This window comes from Lissotriton vulgaris, chromosome 3_1 (genome assembly GCF_964263255.1).
Source record: "Lissotriton vulgaris chromosome 3_1, aLisVul1.2, whole genome shotgun sequence".
Classification (NCBI taxonomy): domain Eukaryota; kingdom Metazoa; phylum Chordata; class Amphibia; order Caudata; family Salamandridae; genus Lissotriton; species Lissotriton vulgaris.
In genome coordinates, this window is record NC_141689.1 from 1,124,238,475 (window position 1) to 1,124,256,212 (window position 17,738).

General features: G+C 45.5%; 1 protein-coding gene across 2 annotated transcripts in view; it reads right to left on the reverse strand.

Annotated features, from left to right (window-relative positions):
* FAM241A (family with sequence similarity 241 member A) overlaps nt 1-17,532 on the reverse strand; it is a 75,639-nt gene extending 58,107 nt beyond the window's left edge. The window contains exon 1 of one of the 2 annotated variants that reach the window (XM_086961602.1): nt 17,056-17,532. In XM_086961602.1, the coding sequence (XP_086817728.1) occupies nt 17,056-17,268 (213 nt within the window). In that variant the 5' untranslated portion in view covers nt 17,269-17,532. The remainder of the gene's footprint in view (nt 1-17,055) is intronic. The other variant, XM_086961603.1, reaches the window with a different exon arrangement.
* Between the last annotated feature and the right edge of the window lie 206 nt (nt 17,533-17,738).

Genomic DNA, 17,738 nt, shown 5'->3' on the forward strand with positions numbered 1-17,738 from the left:
GTCTGGACCATGAAATAGCAGCTATTTGGGATTCTGAAAATTCATATGAGGAAGCTCTACAGAAATAAAAAGATGACCGTCAGGCTTATTCACAGGCTCATCAATATGACCAAGTTTCCAAGGCTCACCACCCCCTGCACTGGCTCTTGATCGAAGGGAGGATTCTTAAAGTATCCAGTTTCGTCCATCAGGCATATAATACCTGTCCGCAGTTCCTCTCTGAGTTGACCTCCCCTAGCTCTCCTCCAAAGCCCGGTTATGCATGGCTCTTTTTTTGCAGTTAAAATCCCACACTACAAGAAAGCTCACAGCGGAGGCATAATCTTCAAACTGCTTGGCCCACAGCTTTGGAATGATTCTTCATAATACCATAATTCTCCCATAGTTATCTGATCACTCCTAATTTATGAAAGCAGTAAACCCCATCTCTTTTGTTAACTCTCCTCTAAATGGAGCCTTTTATATTGTCTGTATCGGACATTTGCTTGTCCAAGTGTCATGATTGACTCTGGGAATGCTTGCACTCTAAAACTAAATGCGGGTGAAAGTAGTATACAGTTAACCACTCATGTGTCTATTCACTTTTATTTTTGAAAATGGTCTACATATTTAAAGATATCTGTGCAGCTTTGTATGTCAAATAAATAAGAGTTTTGAATTACACTCAGTAATGAACAATCCCCAAAAGCAATTTGATATGCTTCCTCTGTCATTCAGCCAGAGGCCTCAGAAGACAAAACTCTCCACAAGCAACCAGATGTGCTTAGAACTCCTTCGTCTGGAGGGAAGGAGCTTTCCTGGCTCCAAGATGGCTGCAACTGTGTGAGGTTCCATGAACCCAGACACCCATCCTCAGCAATTCTGAAACCAGCAGTGACGCGAACTGCCTGAGAAGCAGTCTTACTTGATGCCGGGCCCCTGAGGCACCAACCGGCCCGAGGTCGAGTCAGAGCGAGAAGCAGAGAGCGGCGACACGGTCCAGGCCTCGCAAGATAGGCCTGCCACACCTGATCTACGTGCACTGGAGCTGCAGCTCGAGAGGGGGTGACACTATAGAACCACCGACAGATCACTCTAGCGTTGCGTGCTGTCTCATACCTGTCCTCCAAGGAGAAGACTGTGCCAGGGGTACCAGTGAACGACTGTGCTGAGAGAGCAGCAAGTCGCTCAGCCCCTGTGCAACCAGATAGGGAGGTGAGGTGGGCAGCCACAGACTGGAGGCGTGGCCAAAGAGAGACAAGCGGGCCGGAGGTGGTGCTTGAGAGACAGGCACTGAAGCTATGAGAGATCCCGGTGCCAAGAGGCCTTAATCATTTCAGGCCAGGAACTCCCTCTGAGTGGGGCCTAGGGTGCTGGCCACTCAAGCGCTATAGCATCAACCAGATTAGGGGGCCCGGTGCATGCAGGTCTAAGTATCTGGGAACCATAGATTTGACAAGGCCCTATGTCCCCGCAGAGAACAAATACACCAGCACAGCCAGCCCTAAATATATAAAGATACACAGAAACTGTCTCTCCAGCAATGACTGAAGTACAAACAATAAACCCATTGATGACTGGGAGAGACGATTTGGCCCTGTGACGCAATAAGGGGCGCAGAGCCCGAAAGCATTCCAAGAGGCAGTTTGGCGGCAGACACAGTACAAGCCCACTGGGAACCCTAAACCAAGAGGTACATGAGTAAGCAGAGCTGCATCCTAACTAGTTGTCGCAGAGTGCAGGCCCTCTGGCGGGATCCCCCTACAGCCCATCAAGTAGCTGATCAAGGTAATATATCCGACCCTGTAGTGGAGCAAGCTAATGCACAAGATGGGTAAATCAAACAAGACACAGACCAAACTTCAATTTGAATCTCGTAAAAGTCTAAATCCATGTGAGGTGGATATTACTTCCACGGAGTGTAGTGTAGTTCCTATATTCCCAATAGGCTCTGCGCATTGGAATAACAAACGACAGTGTAGACGTAGGACGGAGGTCGACTAGGTCTCTATTGAATATGTTAGACTTAATTATGTGTGCCAGCTAGCTCAGAGGTCACTAGAAACGTTCTCGAGTAAACAAGAAGGTGTTAACTTTCCTGAATAGACAAGGAGGGATTAGTTTCTGACAACCGCATAAACATGACAACTTTGCTCCACCAGAACAAGGAGTATATCTCCAGAGTCGCGGAAACAATAGATAGCTATTTCACTCAGTCAATCGTGCATGCTTAGTTTTACCAGGAGTGCAGAGAAATAGAGAGACAGGCGTTTTCAATAAAAGGGTTATTTATTGAGCAGTCTACTTTCTCATGCAGGAAAACTGAATTGCCACAATTGCAATACTTGTCATAAAGTAAAGTGCGTACAGTAAAATGAGTTATGACATAATACTGTAAAAGCATTTATATGGTTTCTAAGCCATAAGATACTTAAAACGGATAAAATACATTCAATGATAAAATAATGACTAAACGTACTCAACTGGTGTTTCTAAGATACGCCTACCCCAGTGTACCTAACCTAAGTCTAGTACAGGGAAGGAGTAGAGGTACAGTTTTTGCCAAGAATCTGAATCAAGAATTCTCTGTGGGTCTAATCAGCTCCGTACCTTGGTCATAGAATGAAGGAGGTCTTGCATCTCTTTCTCAGGACTCCATCTCCCAGCAACCCGCAAGAGTGACCGGAAAACACTGGAGCTGGATTTCTCGGCAGGAGAAAAGACAGCGTCTCTCTCAGTGCGTTAGCAGGGAGGGTCGGCTTCCTTCGGCACTCGCATCAGCTGGGCGTCGGGCAAATAGATAGCCGATCTGCTCCAAACCACCATGTGTTGCTTAAGGCAGATGCTGGTATATTTATACCTGGAAGGTGCCGAGTTTGACGTAACCGTTACAAAAGAGGGGGTTGAACCCATGCAGTCACGGGGACCTGGGCGCTATGTGGTACATATGTAAAGGGGTCCCCGTAAGGAGAGTGTATTGTGAATAACATACACTGGAACCAAAATAAAACAACCAGTAAAGCAAAATTAGAAAGGCAGATTTTCGATTGGTATATGTGATTTATTACCAAACACTGCTTGATTGCCGGTGACAATATATGAATTAAATTTGTAATTAGCAAGCCCCAAGGGGGGAAGAAGGGGGAGAGGGAGGGGGTAGTGCTCAAGGGAGTGTTTAGAACATGGAAAATAACACAGTATCTAAAAGGTAACCGATATATTATAAGGTTAGTGACAGTATAAAAACAGTTGTAGTACACATGCCAAAATAAAAGGCACAATTTGAAGCATTGTCAATGAATCACATTAAACGGTCACATCTGAATACTAGATGAATCGGGGGGGTGCCGGAATTACAACTGAAGAAAACAGTCGACGTTTCAACCCCTATCAGCAGGCTAATTAAAGTCCTTTTGCGGGGTCTTCATCAGGACGTCACACAGGGAGGGGAGAGGGGCAATTCTGTGTGAGAAAATAGAGCAAATGAACTTTAGTACATAGTAGGGAAGACGATTACTCATCCTATCTAATATATAGACCAAGGGATAAATTAACAACAGAATTACCATGGGATACGGCCCAGCCGGGCTCTGTATATGGAAGGGACGTCACGCTAAGAAGTCGTGGTCAGTCAATAAGGCGGAGATCTCAACTAGAGAGGAGACAAACCATCGATAAGATTCAAAAGAATCGGTGGGATTCAAAAGAATCGGATAACAGTTCTAACCAAAGTGAAATTTACTTCCACCCTGTAGTGGAAGGTTAATGTGAATCAAGAACAGTGTTGGCCAAACATGATTGCCAACATTAGCACGTAACACTCAGGGATAAATCAGAACAATGTAACACTCTTGCCATATGGAGATTATACCTCTGATTTAGTAGAAAGTCGATCCTTCGAGGATCCACGAGTCTGGCACAATGCAGGAAACAAATTGGCTGCTTTTGGTCTCCTGTAGTCAACTAAACAGAGAAAAGTAGTATACTAAATGTGCTGGACAAGCGAATCTCCTAGTCTGGGATATTCGCTGTAGAGGGACAGATACTTACGAAAATAGAGCGGACAGCGCCGTTTACGTAGGACATTCAGTCGAACTCCGTCACGTTGAGAGCGCGGACTGAGAGGTTCACAAATCTAGCTCGAGTCGGGATATGAATTCGTCCGCTCGAATTGTCTGTTTTACCCGCGGTAAATGAAGTAATTGTTTACCTAAAGGCCGGGACTGTACTTTTAAAAGGGTATCGGACTCGAGAGTTACTTACAAAAGGAAAAAGCGGGCGGCGCCGTCTACACTGGTCCTGCCACGAACTCCGCAGCGGCTGCAATGCGGAGTTTGGGGAGGAGCTAACTGATATAACAAATCAGTTAAATAGAAGAGTTACTCACGATCGCCGGGATGGGCATCTGAGTAGGGTTTTAATAGCCAAAGTGCATATTTGGATATGGATTTACAGGGCGAATATACAAATAGTGAGAATTAGAACAATTGTAATTTGGAAAAATTGGAGAACATGGACACTGGTGCAACTCTCACACAGGAGGATGTAAACCAGTAAGCAAAGTATTGTAAAACAGTGATCACCAAAGGGTCAACATTCAAAATCATGTAATGTAACAAATCCACGCGACTCATCACACAAGGTCATAGGTGGGAAACATTTGACAGCAAATCATGGCAGTCTGCTCGTGCACTTCTCCAACATGAGAGTGTAACGAGTTGTGTGGATAATTAGAAAAGCATTTAAAATTGTGGGATGTAGCTTAACCCAGTGCTGCTAATTGTGATATACTGCTATCCTGCTCATTCAACCCATTCTGAATGGAGTCCAGAAGGGACATCCATCTGGACGTAAGGTTGGACATAAGACGTCACTAAGAACTCGCAGTTCTTTCAGGACTCCAGGAGTTCTAGGACAAATCAATGCAGAAGCAGGGGGAATTCCCGGGCTGCTGGAGGCTTGGTTTGTTTAAGAACACGTTGTGCTTTCTAGGAGTCTATGGGAGTAGCCTTGCCGTATTTGGACTGCATTGGATATGTCTTAATATGGGTATGATTCTTATGCCTGTATAAGGGTATGATTTGATATAACCACATAAGGGCATGAAATCGGGAATATTAACTAAAGTCCTAGAATCATCTACAACAGGAGACAGGATCAGAAAACATGGATCCTACCACAAATCCTGAACTGAAACAGATACCCGCAGCAATGCAGAGCATTTTAACTAAGATTGACTTTAAAATCGATGCGCTCACATCTGCATGGATAGAATGACGGAGAGGCCGGACAAACAAACAGACGCTGGGCGAAGTGGAGAAGAGAGTGTCTGATGCCGAAGACATCAGCAACACAAAAAAGATAAAAAAAGGTGCTGCACACCCTGCATACCAAGGCGGAGGGCTTAGAGGCTCGCTCCAGAAGGTACAACCTACGCAATATAGGAGTAGCCAAAACAACCAATACAGGAAATATGGAGCAATACGTGGAACACCTGCTGACTGAGGTGCTGGGGAGGGAAACCTTCTCTGAGATCTTCGTGGTGGAGCGAGGCCATCGTTCCCTGGCACCCAAACCCATTCCTGGAGCGAGCCCCTGAGCAATAATAGCCAGACTGTTAAACTACAGAGACGCAGTGCTGTGCAAGGCTCGCGACCTCAAAACACTGCAAAATTAAGGAATGAACTTGTCACACTATCCTGATTTTAGAAAGCAGGTACAAGAAGCAAGTCGGCTGTTTGTGACCTCCAACTAGAGTTGAGCATGCTAAACCTGGTGAAACTATGAGTCATAACAGCGGGTAAGGCACATTTTTTCACTGATTCGCACCAGGTGTCACACTTCCTCAAACAACGGGAGAGAAGCAGCAACAGGCTGAGATCCCCGCACAATGTCTCGGGACAGGAGGAGGAGACTGCGGATGATGAGGAACAGTAATACCAAGCAGCAAGACCAAGAAATACATGAGGCTCGAAACAATAGAGAGACAAGACTTCTCACTTACTGGACTTCTGGCAGGGGACACGCGAGACTGTTGCTAAAATTCGATGAAACTGCCTCCTATCTTCCTTTTTACCTTCATCTCAATTTAGACCTCAAAAGCAGGAGACCGAAACCGAAGTCTGAACATGTTCCATCAAGTGGATGCAGTGACTGTCACCATGGTAAGACCGGTTCCTCGGCTCGACATCAGACTCAGATGCTGATTTGAGCAATACATATAAATGCAATCACAATATGACACTGCCCTCTCTCAATGCTTAGTCCATCACAAATAGCCTCAGGAATGCTGTGTTGATATTCAAAATATGAGAGAGGAATGGGGGAGCAAAATATCCTACAGGTTTTTGCGTCCCCGCCTTGGGTATGCAGACTGGAGTAGAATATCTAAATAACATAACACAATTTAAGGTGTTCTAAGAGACTTATTATCACTGTTTATTGGATGGGGAGGCTGATTTTTTTGTGGGCATAGTAGGCCTGTGACATCCATCCCCATGTGTCACCACCATATGTAATTGGGAGTTTACATGTATTGCTTATAGTTTAAGGGATCGTGGGGAGAGACTGGGGAAGTACTGTTTCAGCTATGTACAGTTTGGGGCCACACAGCATGGTTGGGACAGGGGTTTCATATTTGACAGCAAGGGAGAGAGGATAAGAAACACGATCACAAACACAGTATGACCTAAATCTGCTACTAAACCAGACCCGAAGGGACCACTAGGCAGCAATGCGCTAACCGGACGGAGACTGCAGGGTCATTATTATGCGGCAGGGTTTTCCACACATTCACAAGGGTTATTAATTTGCATGGACAGACAAACAGCGGAAAATTTAGCGCACATATTCCCTGACCCAGGTGGCAGATATGTGATAGCTACCTTCCGGAAAGGAGACTTGAGGGTGGTACTGGTGGGTGTACATGGTCACAATCACGACGACCCTCAGTTCTATCAATCCCTGAGCGCCAGCCTATTACAGTGGGGGAGATCTTCTACAACTATGGAGGGGAGGGGGAGGGACTTCAACTGTGTACTAGACCCCACACATGATCGCTCAACGGGCCCCCTCGTCGCCCCTCTGCAGCTGCAAAGCCACTCATAGAAATAGCAGAAACTACAGGGTTGGTGGACGTATGGAGATATCCATAACCATGGGATGGGGGATTCACACATTACTCATCAGTGCATGATATACACACCTGTATAGCTTATTGGTTAATATCAAGTAGTTTGGTAACCCAAGTAAATGGATGCACACTACTCCCTTTTTACCTTTTGGGACTATTCGCCTGTTCTGTTAGATCTGGAATTTCATGCCCCACTGGTCGCAGCCCTTACTTGGCACCCCCACTCGTTACTAGACCCGGTGTTCAAGTCAGAATTAGCACAAGCAACAAAGGAATACTTCGCTATAAACGCTGGTTTAGCTGACAAATTCGCTACGGGTTGGGAGGCATTCAAAGTGAGGAGTTGCAATCGCTAAACACGCAGGGGCCCTTAGGTCATTAAGAGCAGACTGACACACCTAGATAAAGAGATAGCGGAATTGGAACGCAGACATAAGAAGAGCGGTCATACAATCATACAATCTTTGTACCTTATTTGGAGTCATACAGAGTAGACTCGAATGAGAGGGCAGCAGCAGTGTTCCTGGATGCTGAAAAGGCGTTAAGATTCTGTGGCATGGGCATTCATGCAAGCTGTACTGTGCTGTATCGGGGTAGGGGAGGTCTCCCCAACGCTAATCAATACGTTATATATGGAGCCTGTGGTAAGGATCAGGGTGGGCAATACTGTGACATCCCAAATAGCAATCACAAGGGGAACCAGGCAGGGCTGCCCCCTGTCGCCCGTGTTGTACGCACTGGTGGCCAAACCATTACCATGCGCTCTCCGAGAGTACCATGGGAACAGGGGATTACGCTTTCCAGGCTATAACCTCATAGTATATAACACAAAAAGTGTTGATGGGTCTACATAAAAGGGTCTACACATGTACATATCTATCTACGCTGTCCTGTGACTTCCTATCTATGGAAAGTGAAAACCAATAAACACTAGAAGTACTAAGAGATATCCTGATCATAATGTGATCTAAAAAGGATACCCATCAGTCACCACACGGAACCGCCCTTCATCATTTGGGATTCCTTGAAGACCAACCACTTGCAGAACCACCGGAAAAGTAAGGAAGCCTTGATCTAACCGCCTCCAAACAACCAGGTAGTTCCCAGTGCAGTCTAAGTATTGATGATACTAGCTTGTAGGTGGATGTGGGACTGATTTGCAGTGCATGTGTTTAAAAAATATATGTGAGTGATGGTGAAGATAAAATTGGGTAAGAGAGCAAAGAGACATTTTAATCTGTTTTCTGCTCACTTCTCCAATGATAAAAAAGCAGCAAAAGGCAGACTTAACAAATGGCTGCCTAAATAGAAAAGATGGTCGTCATGTTTCAGCAAATAGTTTGGACAAATGTGTCCATTGCGTTCATCAGGACCTAAATATCAATAATGCTACCGCAAAGTGAACGTGGAAAAATAAATAAAATATAGTGACAAGGAAAGAGATCACCTGATATCCTAGGTGTCTTCTCTAACCTGTTACGGTTAGATCTACATGTCACTGGTAGGGAAACAAATAAACACAGATAGACAGTCAATACAGATAACAGTGGTAGACAAGTAAAGATGCACTTTGTAAACATACTCCACTAAAACATGAGTCTATTATGCACAGTTGAATGTTTGCTGCCAGTTTCATACATGAAGGTATACAGTTTTAATTCCTACATGTAATTCAGAAAATTCCATCTTACCCCAGTCATAGGAGTTTAGGACCTCACCTCGCCTGGCAACGGCTCAGGCAGCGAGGGAAGCACCGCTCTGGTTAAAAGAAAGGAAGCAAAAAAACAGAAGTTTAAGATAGCTTCCTCTCCGATGAACAGTATACAAATAAGTGAATTATCATATGCATGGTTGTTAATGGATCGATGTTTAGAGAAAGCCCTTGATCAACTTCAGGACTGAATGAGTTATCTGGAATAAGATTACCCCCTTCTTACTTTATTCTGGTCTCTTGGTTTTCCATTAGGCAGTGATATGTGGTGCCCGAGGAGAGACTGAGTTGTATACATAATCACATGCCTGTGATCAAGGGCTTTCTCTAAACATCGATACATTAACAGCCATGCATATGATAATTCACTTATTTGTATACTGTTCATCGGAGAGGAAGCTATCATAAACTTCTGTTTTTTTGCTTCCTTTCTTTTAACCAGAGCGGTGCTTCCCTCGCTGCCTAAACTCCTATGACTGGGGTAAGATGGAGTTTTCTGATTTACATGCAGGAATTAAAACTGTATACCTTCATGTATGAAACTGACAGCAAACATTCAACTGTGCATAATAGACTCCTGTTGTAGTGGAGTATGTTTACAAAGTGCATCTTTGCTTGTATACCACTGTTATCTGTATTAACAGTCTGTGTTTATTTGTTTCCCTACCAGTGACATGCAGATCTAACCATAACAGGTTAGAGAAGACACCTAGGATATCAGGTGATCTCTTTCCTTGTCACTAGATTTTATTTATTTTTGCACGTTCACTTTGCAGTAGCATTATTGATATTTAGGTCCTGATGAAAGCAATGGACACAATTGTCCAAACTATTTGCTGAAACATGTCGACCATCTTTTCAAACTAGGCAGCCATTTGTTAAGTCTGCCTTTTGCTGCTTTTTTAACATTGGAGAAGTGAGCAGAAAACAGAATAAAATTTCTCTTTGCTCTCTTACCCAATTTTATCTTCACCATCTCTCACATATATGTTTTCTTCATATACACTGCAAATCAGTCCCACATCCACCTACAAGCTAGATTCATCAATACTTAGACTGCACTGGGAACTACCTGGTTGTTTGGAGGCAATTAGATCAAGGCTTCCTTACTTTTCCGGTAGTTCTGCAGGTGGCTGGTCTTCAAGGAATCCCAAATGATGAAGGGCAGTTCCGTGTGGTGATTGATGGGTATCCTTTTTAGATCACATTATGATCAGGATATCTCTTAGTACTTCTAGTGTTTATTGGTTTTCACTTTCCATAGATAGGATGTCACAGGACAGCGTAGATAGATAAGTACATGTGTAGACCCTTTTATGTAGACCCATCGACACTTTTTGTGTTATATATTCAAGTTAGGGCACGTGTCTTTGCCTGGTCTTTAAACTCCCTCGGGCCCCCTCCCCCCTTTATGTTATTATTATAACCTCATAGTGTCAACATTTACAGACCATACACTGCTATATGTCTGACATCCGGAGACCAATCTTTCACCTACATTACGTGAAATGGAGACCTTTGGAAAGCTCTCTGGTTTACAGATTGATTGGGACAAATCCACAATTTTTCCGCTTACCATCATAATGACATCTATAGCATTGGAATACCCCCTGCGTTGGATTACAGATTCTGGCCGATATTTGGGGATACAAATACACCTTGTTCCTGAACAGGTATTCAGGGATAACTACAGTAGAGCAATGAACAAACTAGGAGAGGACATTGAGCGTTGGATCAAACTCCCCTGTCCCTAATGCGGAGGATGGAGCTTATAAAGACGATTGTCCTCCCTAGATTTTTGTTTCTGTTTTGCCACTCCCCTATATTCTTACCAAAGTCATTCTTCACAGAGTTACGGTCTAAGCTCCTGCGTTTGGTGTGGGCTGGAAAGCATTGCAGACTTTTACCTATGTCCAGCCTTGTCCAGTTTTTATTATTAGAAGGAGAGTAGTGTTTTGTATACATAGAAAATGGACTGCATTGTTCAGCAAACCTCGTACTTGAAACCAGTTATCCACCCTTATACCTGCTTTCAGCTTTTAAGCCATACTGCGGAAAAATCTGCGGTGGGTCCGGCTGATGCGGGGAAGGCTGGTCTTGAACAGGGCGCACTGCAAACGGTGCTTGGCCGGGACGAGCAAACAAATTGTGTTCTAAGTTCTCCCTAGAGTATGGTCGAGCCCACCCTGACCTTTAGGAGTCAGGGTGAAACCGATGATGAAGCATGCCACTACCAGAATGGGTGAGGGTTATAATTTTAAAAAAAAGAGGTTTTTCCTCTTCCCACCTCTGAGTGTGGTGGAAGTACGTATTAGCCTATTCCTCTTCTTCCCTTGACCATTCACTTTCATGTTATGTTATGTTATGTGGTCTTGTATAGCGCATGGCTACCCCAGCGACGGGGCGTCCCAGCGTTTGCAGACATGCCAAATCCTAGTATGGTAAAGGAGGTGCTAGATGGATGGAAACAGCCAGGTTTTTATAAGTTTTCGGAATTGCAGGTGATTTGGAGTGGCCCGAGCTTTAGGGGGGATAGAATTCCAGAGCTTAGGGGCCAAATACCTGAAGGAGCGGCCGCCGGCTCTGCTCCTCCGAATTCTGACAGTACAGGCAAGTGAGAGGTTCGCTGAGTGGAGTGCGCGCGTGGGAGTATAGAAAGAGCACAGTCCCTGCAGAGTATGGGGGCCAGCATTATACAAGATTTTATGGGCAAGGCAAAGGGTTTTGAAGTGTATGCGCTGTTGTATAGGGAGCCAGTGTAGTCGGAGAAGGGGGGACGTGTGACAGGTTTTAGGTAGAGCAAATAGAACGCGAAGGCAGCGTTCTGTGCTCTTTGCAACCTATTTATTGCAGTCTTGTTGGATCCTAGCATGAGGGCATTGCAATAGTCCAAGTGAGATAGAACTAAAGCCTGGACTATAATCTGACGAGTAGTAGGCTAAAAAAAAAAACAGAATGGGTTTAAGAGAGCGAAGACGCCCAAAGCAGGTACCTGCCACTTTTTGAGCGTGAGACTCCAAGTTGAGTGTATTGTCCAATAACACCCCCAGGTTTTTTACTGACTCCTTGGGTATAGGAGCAGGTCCCAGCGCCTGAGGACACCAGTGCTCTTCCCAAGTCTGCGTGCCATTGCCAATCAGGAGTACCTCTGTTTTGGAGGCATTAAGCTGAAGGCAGTTGTTGGATAGCCACCTTGAGATCGCCAGAATGTCTTCCTGGAATTTAACTTGGTCCTCCACATTGTTGTTAGAAAAGTTGAAAATAAGTTGCGTGTTGTCCGCATATGATGTTAGTAAGATCTTACGTTCCCGGGCCATCAAGGCCAGGTGGCGGACGTACACATTAAACAATGTGGGACTGAGCGCAGACCCCTGAGGCACTCCACATTCAAGAGGGAGCTTGCTGGATGAGTACGGCGGGGTGTGCACCTGGAAGGAGCGGTCAGATAAAAAAAGACGCGAACCAGTCCAGGGCCGTTTCCCTGACTCCGATCTCCCATAGTCTCTCAAGTAGTATCTTGTGGGAGACCGTGTCAAAGGCCGCACTCAAGTCCAGCAAAACCAAGATAGATGTTGCGCCCATATCCAGGGAGGCCCTTAGATGTTCTGTAACTGTTAACAGGGCAGACTCTGTACTGTGATTAGCACGGAAGCCATGCTGGGACTCATCAAGGATCCCATTAGACTCCAAGTAGGCAGTCAGAATGGAATTGACATGTGCTTCCGCCACTTTCGCAAGATAGGGAAGCAGCGAAATAGGTCGAAAACTGTCTGGCCTTAAGGGATCCAAAGTTGGTTTTTTCAAGAGGGGTAGTACTTTGGCATGTTTCCAGGATTTGGGAACCTCGGCTTGCTGTAAAGATCGATTAATCAGCTCCCGCCCTTCCTGCAGGACAGAGTCATGAAGTGATCTGAACAGATCCGGTTTAATGGGATCATCCGGAGAGCCTGATTTTACTCTTAGGGCTAGGTGTTCCATCCCTGGCTGTTCTATAGATGGGAGTAGGGAGGGTCAGAGATGACTGTCAGGATTAGAGGACCCCAGCGGGCTGTCCAGTTGTAAAGAATCATATATACCTTTAACTTTGTTGATAAAAAAGCCAGATAGTTCTTCGCACTGTGCGTCTGACACTATCAGATTGCCTGTGCCTACCGGGGCTTTAGTCATATCTTTTACCAGGGAAAAGATCGCTTTGGAGCGATTTGTACTTGAAATGATCAGGTCAGTGTAATAAATGGCTTTAGTTTTCTTTATAAGCTTATGATAAGCTTTAGTGGCCATTCTAAATTTAGTTTTAGCTAGGGGGTCATACGATCGTCTCCAGGTACGTTCTAGGAGCTTACAGTGTTTTTCAGTTTCCGCAAGAGTCTCCGAGTACCAGGGGTGGGTCTGAACTCGCCTAGGTCTCGAATATTTCATGGGGATAAAATGGTCTAGAGAGTTATTTATCCACTCTCTATAAGCATAGTCTGCTTCATCCATGTTACCTGACCAAACAGGACGGGTCTGGTTAAGCCTAGCTTCAAACTGAGCTTTATCTAGGCTGTGCCAAGGACGCCTCCGTAAAGAGGGAGGAGGGGGGTCTGTTTTTTATTAGGATTGTTCCAGTGGGAGTATGTATCCCCACACCTTTCATGTAGAAAGGATCTCTCCAACCTTCCTAGGCTTCTGAGGTTTCCTCTAAGCCTACTTGTTAGAAGCAGTACTATATCCCCCACATGCCCAAATTGATTGGTACTACTGGCTCCTGCTGAGTCGTGAAAAAGGGGTTGTGACGGCGCTGGGGGTGACCACGTTTGGCGGAGTTATTCCAGAATGGGGAGGCTAAGGGATGAGATAAGTTCCAAGATAGAGAGCAAGCCAGGGAGCCTCTCATCCACTTTCAATACTTCAGAACTAGACATGCACTGAGAGAATTCCTGGGAGAGGATGTGTCGGAACCTCCTCATCTACCCGCATTAACATCCCTGATCCAATTGACCAACCCCCCTGGGCTGATCTTGAAGATATTCAAACTGGCACAGGAGGTCTTAGACCATGTATAGCGCATGCTAGGCTGGATTGGCAGAGAGACCTAAGTAAAATTATCGAAGACAAGGATTGGCAATACTGTTAATCAATAACCAAATCAATATAGCTCAATGGATGACATAGACTCACACACTTCAAACATGTGCATCAGGTGTATTATACTCCAGAAAGGCAACATATGTATGGGTTGCGAGACACTACTGAGTCTCCCAGATATCGATAGATGTGGCTGACTTTCTACACGTAGCATGGTCGTGTGGAGAGGTGGACGGGTTGCGGAGTGCAGTGTTTAATGAATTGAGCATGATCACTAACGTCACGTTTAAAAGCTGCCTCCTTGCTGGCCCTACTAGGAATCAACAAGGCAATAGACAAGGAAATCAGACCTCTGGTGGCTATTGAGTTACTACTTGCCAGACAATGTGTTGCAATACGATGGGCTAGAGGCCCTGTCCCTACTCTGACCGATTGGCATGCAGACAGGGTCTACTGTAACATTCAGGGGCATATGTACAAGCCCCTATCACCAAGGGAAAGTCACTTTTTCTGAAGTTCCTGTGGCAATAAGCCCCCTTTCACGCTATGCTTAGCATGAAAGGGGTGGGCAATGGGTGTTGCATTGGACGTTTACCGCAACACCCACAGATTTGTACGCTGCCCCCTATTTACAAGGGTGGCGTAAATAGGAGGCAGCTGCAAAATTAAGACCAGGGAAAACTTGGTCTTAACTTGGTGAAACGAGGAGAAATGCTTTATCTCTCCTCGTTTTTGCTTTCCCCATGTGTGCTGCCTTGTGCATCACACACGGAAAAGCAAAACGCTAGGGATTGTTTATGTTCAGGAAGGTGTCCCTTCCTGCAAATAAAAGATCTTTTAAAAAACTGGCATTTTGTAACTTCCATATGGGCTGCATTATGCAGCACACATGGAAGTTACAAAAAGGCATTTAAAGATTGTTTGTGTGCAGGAAGGGACACCTTCCTGCACATAAACAATCTTCCCCTGCCCGCAGACACCCTTTAACAATGGTGCAAGGGTGCCTGCGCTGGTGCTGGGCTGGTAAGCGTAGCACCAGCGCAGGGTGAAACGCACGACTGCACCATATTCATGTAAATATGGTGCAGCCTTGCGTTTCTGAAATAGCGGAGTGAGGCGTTAAGCCTGGTTGGCTAACCCCTCACTCACTTCGCCACTTCTTCGTACATATGTCCCTCAGTCGCATATATATATAGTGAATTGCTCCCTCTTCAGAGTTACCCCAGGAACTGCTGGGGCCGGTACCAAGCTTATCTTATGGCCAATGAGACTGAGAAGACTGAAGGAGAATGAACCCAAACGTTGCATAGCATTAGTGAACATAGAAGGGCAGAGATGGTCTTGTCTAGTTTGTTGAAGATGGTAAATGTCCCTCCTGAAGTGGGGCCATTTGTGGACAGCTTATGGTAATACGGTATCTGCATGATATGTGTGTTATCATGTTTCGATAATTAAATTTAAAAAAATAAAAACAATTAAACTCTCCTTCGCCCGAGTCACAGCTTCTGCAAGGAACATGTGCTACACAACATTCAAAGAAAACCAACCCTTCCCACTCGCCCTTTAAACACATGCTTTCTATTTCTTAAGCCACAAGGTCATCCCCCCAAAACCAACGGCCTGACCTATCAATATGTTATTACAAACCATATTGTTCTCTACAAGTACAATGTAAGATCTACAGTTCTTTTTTTGCTGTATACCCTATTGTTCAGAATGTTACACCTGGTTACATCTAAACTGATCAAAGCTTCCACCAGCCTTTGGTGCAAGAGGAACTCATGTACGTTAGGTGTATTTGTAAAACGCACTCTCCCCAGCGAAGGTGTCCAGACGCTGAGGGTATCCAGGCGCTGAAACCGTTAAATAAATTCTCACAGTGGCAAGTCACCAGCCTTTAGAAAGAAAATGAACTCTTCCATCCATCCTCTGCGATTTCCTGCTCAGTAAAGAAGCACTTGGATACAGTACAACTAGCATTGGCCCGGCAAAACACGTCTCTATATTCACTCAGGGTATACAATATGAATCATGGACAAACTGCGCCTAGCACAGAATTTCATCACGCAAGATATAACAGGTAGAAAGCAACCAGGAACGCACCACAAACTTTGAAAGAAAGCTTTCTTTTCTCGGGTCACCTAAACTTACTTGAAATACCACCTTTGTGGTTTCCATCTAGTTCATCCAAACAGTTTTTCTCAGCAAATCAGGCATAATCTGTTTATTAAAGTTTGGGAACATAACAACGGGCACGTGTTTTACAAACACATTTTATGGTGCCTTAATTTACAACTAATCGCCAGTACATTTCGAATATACTGCATCACCCTGTACTTTCTAATTTTCTATACAAAAAATACAGCAGACTGACTTTGTTAGAGACATTTCTAGGTGAATATTTTAGTAAAATAATAAGCATGTAAAAAAGAAGAAACTACACCCAATGTTTAAACCTGTGATTTGGCATAAACGTAGAGATGTAGAAAATAACTTTTAAGAATGGGATCTCTTCCTTTCACGATCGCACCCTGAGCTGGCGAAGAAGTAGCTCATGCTGAACACATACACCAGTGCACGTGGATGCAGAACCAGTCATCGCAACTTGTCAAAACTGTAATAGCAAGACATATCTAACACAACAGACACTTTCAACTGGGAAACGGTTGACCTGACTAAATACCAGAAGTGTGGAGTCATAGCAGGAAACTGAACACTTTTGGAAAAACTCCGGCGAGAAGTGCGCATAGACAAACCATCGGGCTTTATGCACTAACGGTATTCTTAAGGCCTTGCGAATAAAATGCAAGTTAAAAAGAAAATAACGCCGTGTGAACTCCAGTCTTGTCTCAGCCCTTGCCTGATGCTGAACTTTAATGAAAGCATTACACAGGATGATTGTTCGGACGGGCCACAGCAGAAAAGCGCACATTACGGCTGGGAAAAAAGAGTGACAGCTGGTTGATGGGGGACGTGAAGGGGCTCAGCCCGAACAGGGGAGGAACAGGGGCTTCAAATATACCTCATGGTACAGGACGGGTGAGTGACTGCTGGGGGCTGACACAATAGTCTGACAGGAGTGTAGGGTGATGCGTGCAGCAGTACCGGAGAGGAAGGGGCGTGCGCATGGCTGCCTGCATGTATGTATATGTATGTGGGCACTCACCGGTGAACGCCGAAGCTCTATCCGCCTTTCGGGTTGCCTTCTCCATAGCCCGTCTGCCCGAAGCTCACTGCCCTCCTGACGAAGGGCCCCGTAGCCCCAGACCCGCTCCCTGAGCCGCGCCAGCTCCTCGGCTGCGAGGGCGGCGGGATCGGGGCTCATGGCGCCGCAGACGCCGTTCTCCGGCTCTGCCCCGGACTCAGCCGAGTCGCACATCTCGCGCGCGCTGTGCAAGGGCCGTAGGCTGGTCACGCGCTTCTCCGGGGCAGAGAGCGCGCCGCAGCGTCTGTCGGGGTGCAGCCACGCGCCGGCGCCAGGGCCCCCGCCCCAGCGGTTTCCCTTCCTCAGGCAACTGTCACCAACCGCTCCTCCAGTCCTCCGCCCCTCCCCGCACCGGCTGTCACAGGCGGCGGTGCTGCCCAGCGCGCGTGACGTACATGACTGAAGGCTAAACTTCACTATCTTCTTCTCTGCACCTTGTGTGTACACATACACGGTGACGGACAAAAGCAAAGCATGGAATGTGCAATCAAGTCGGTGCAACCGGTCCGAGGTTGGAAATGTAACAGCTGTGGAAATACTTCCTTGGCAAGCAACCATTGCTGGGTTCTTCTCCATAGTTACCACTTTTTATGGGGAAAAATAACGTTCTTCTGAAATGTAAATGCAATTCTTTTTATTCTGGT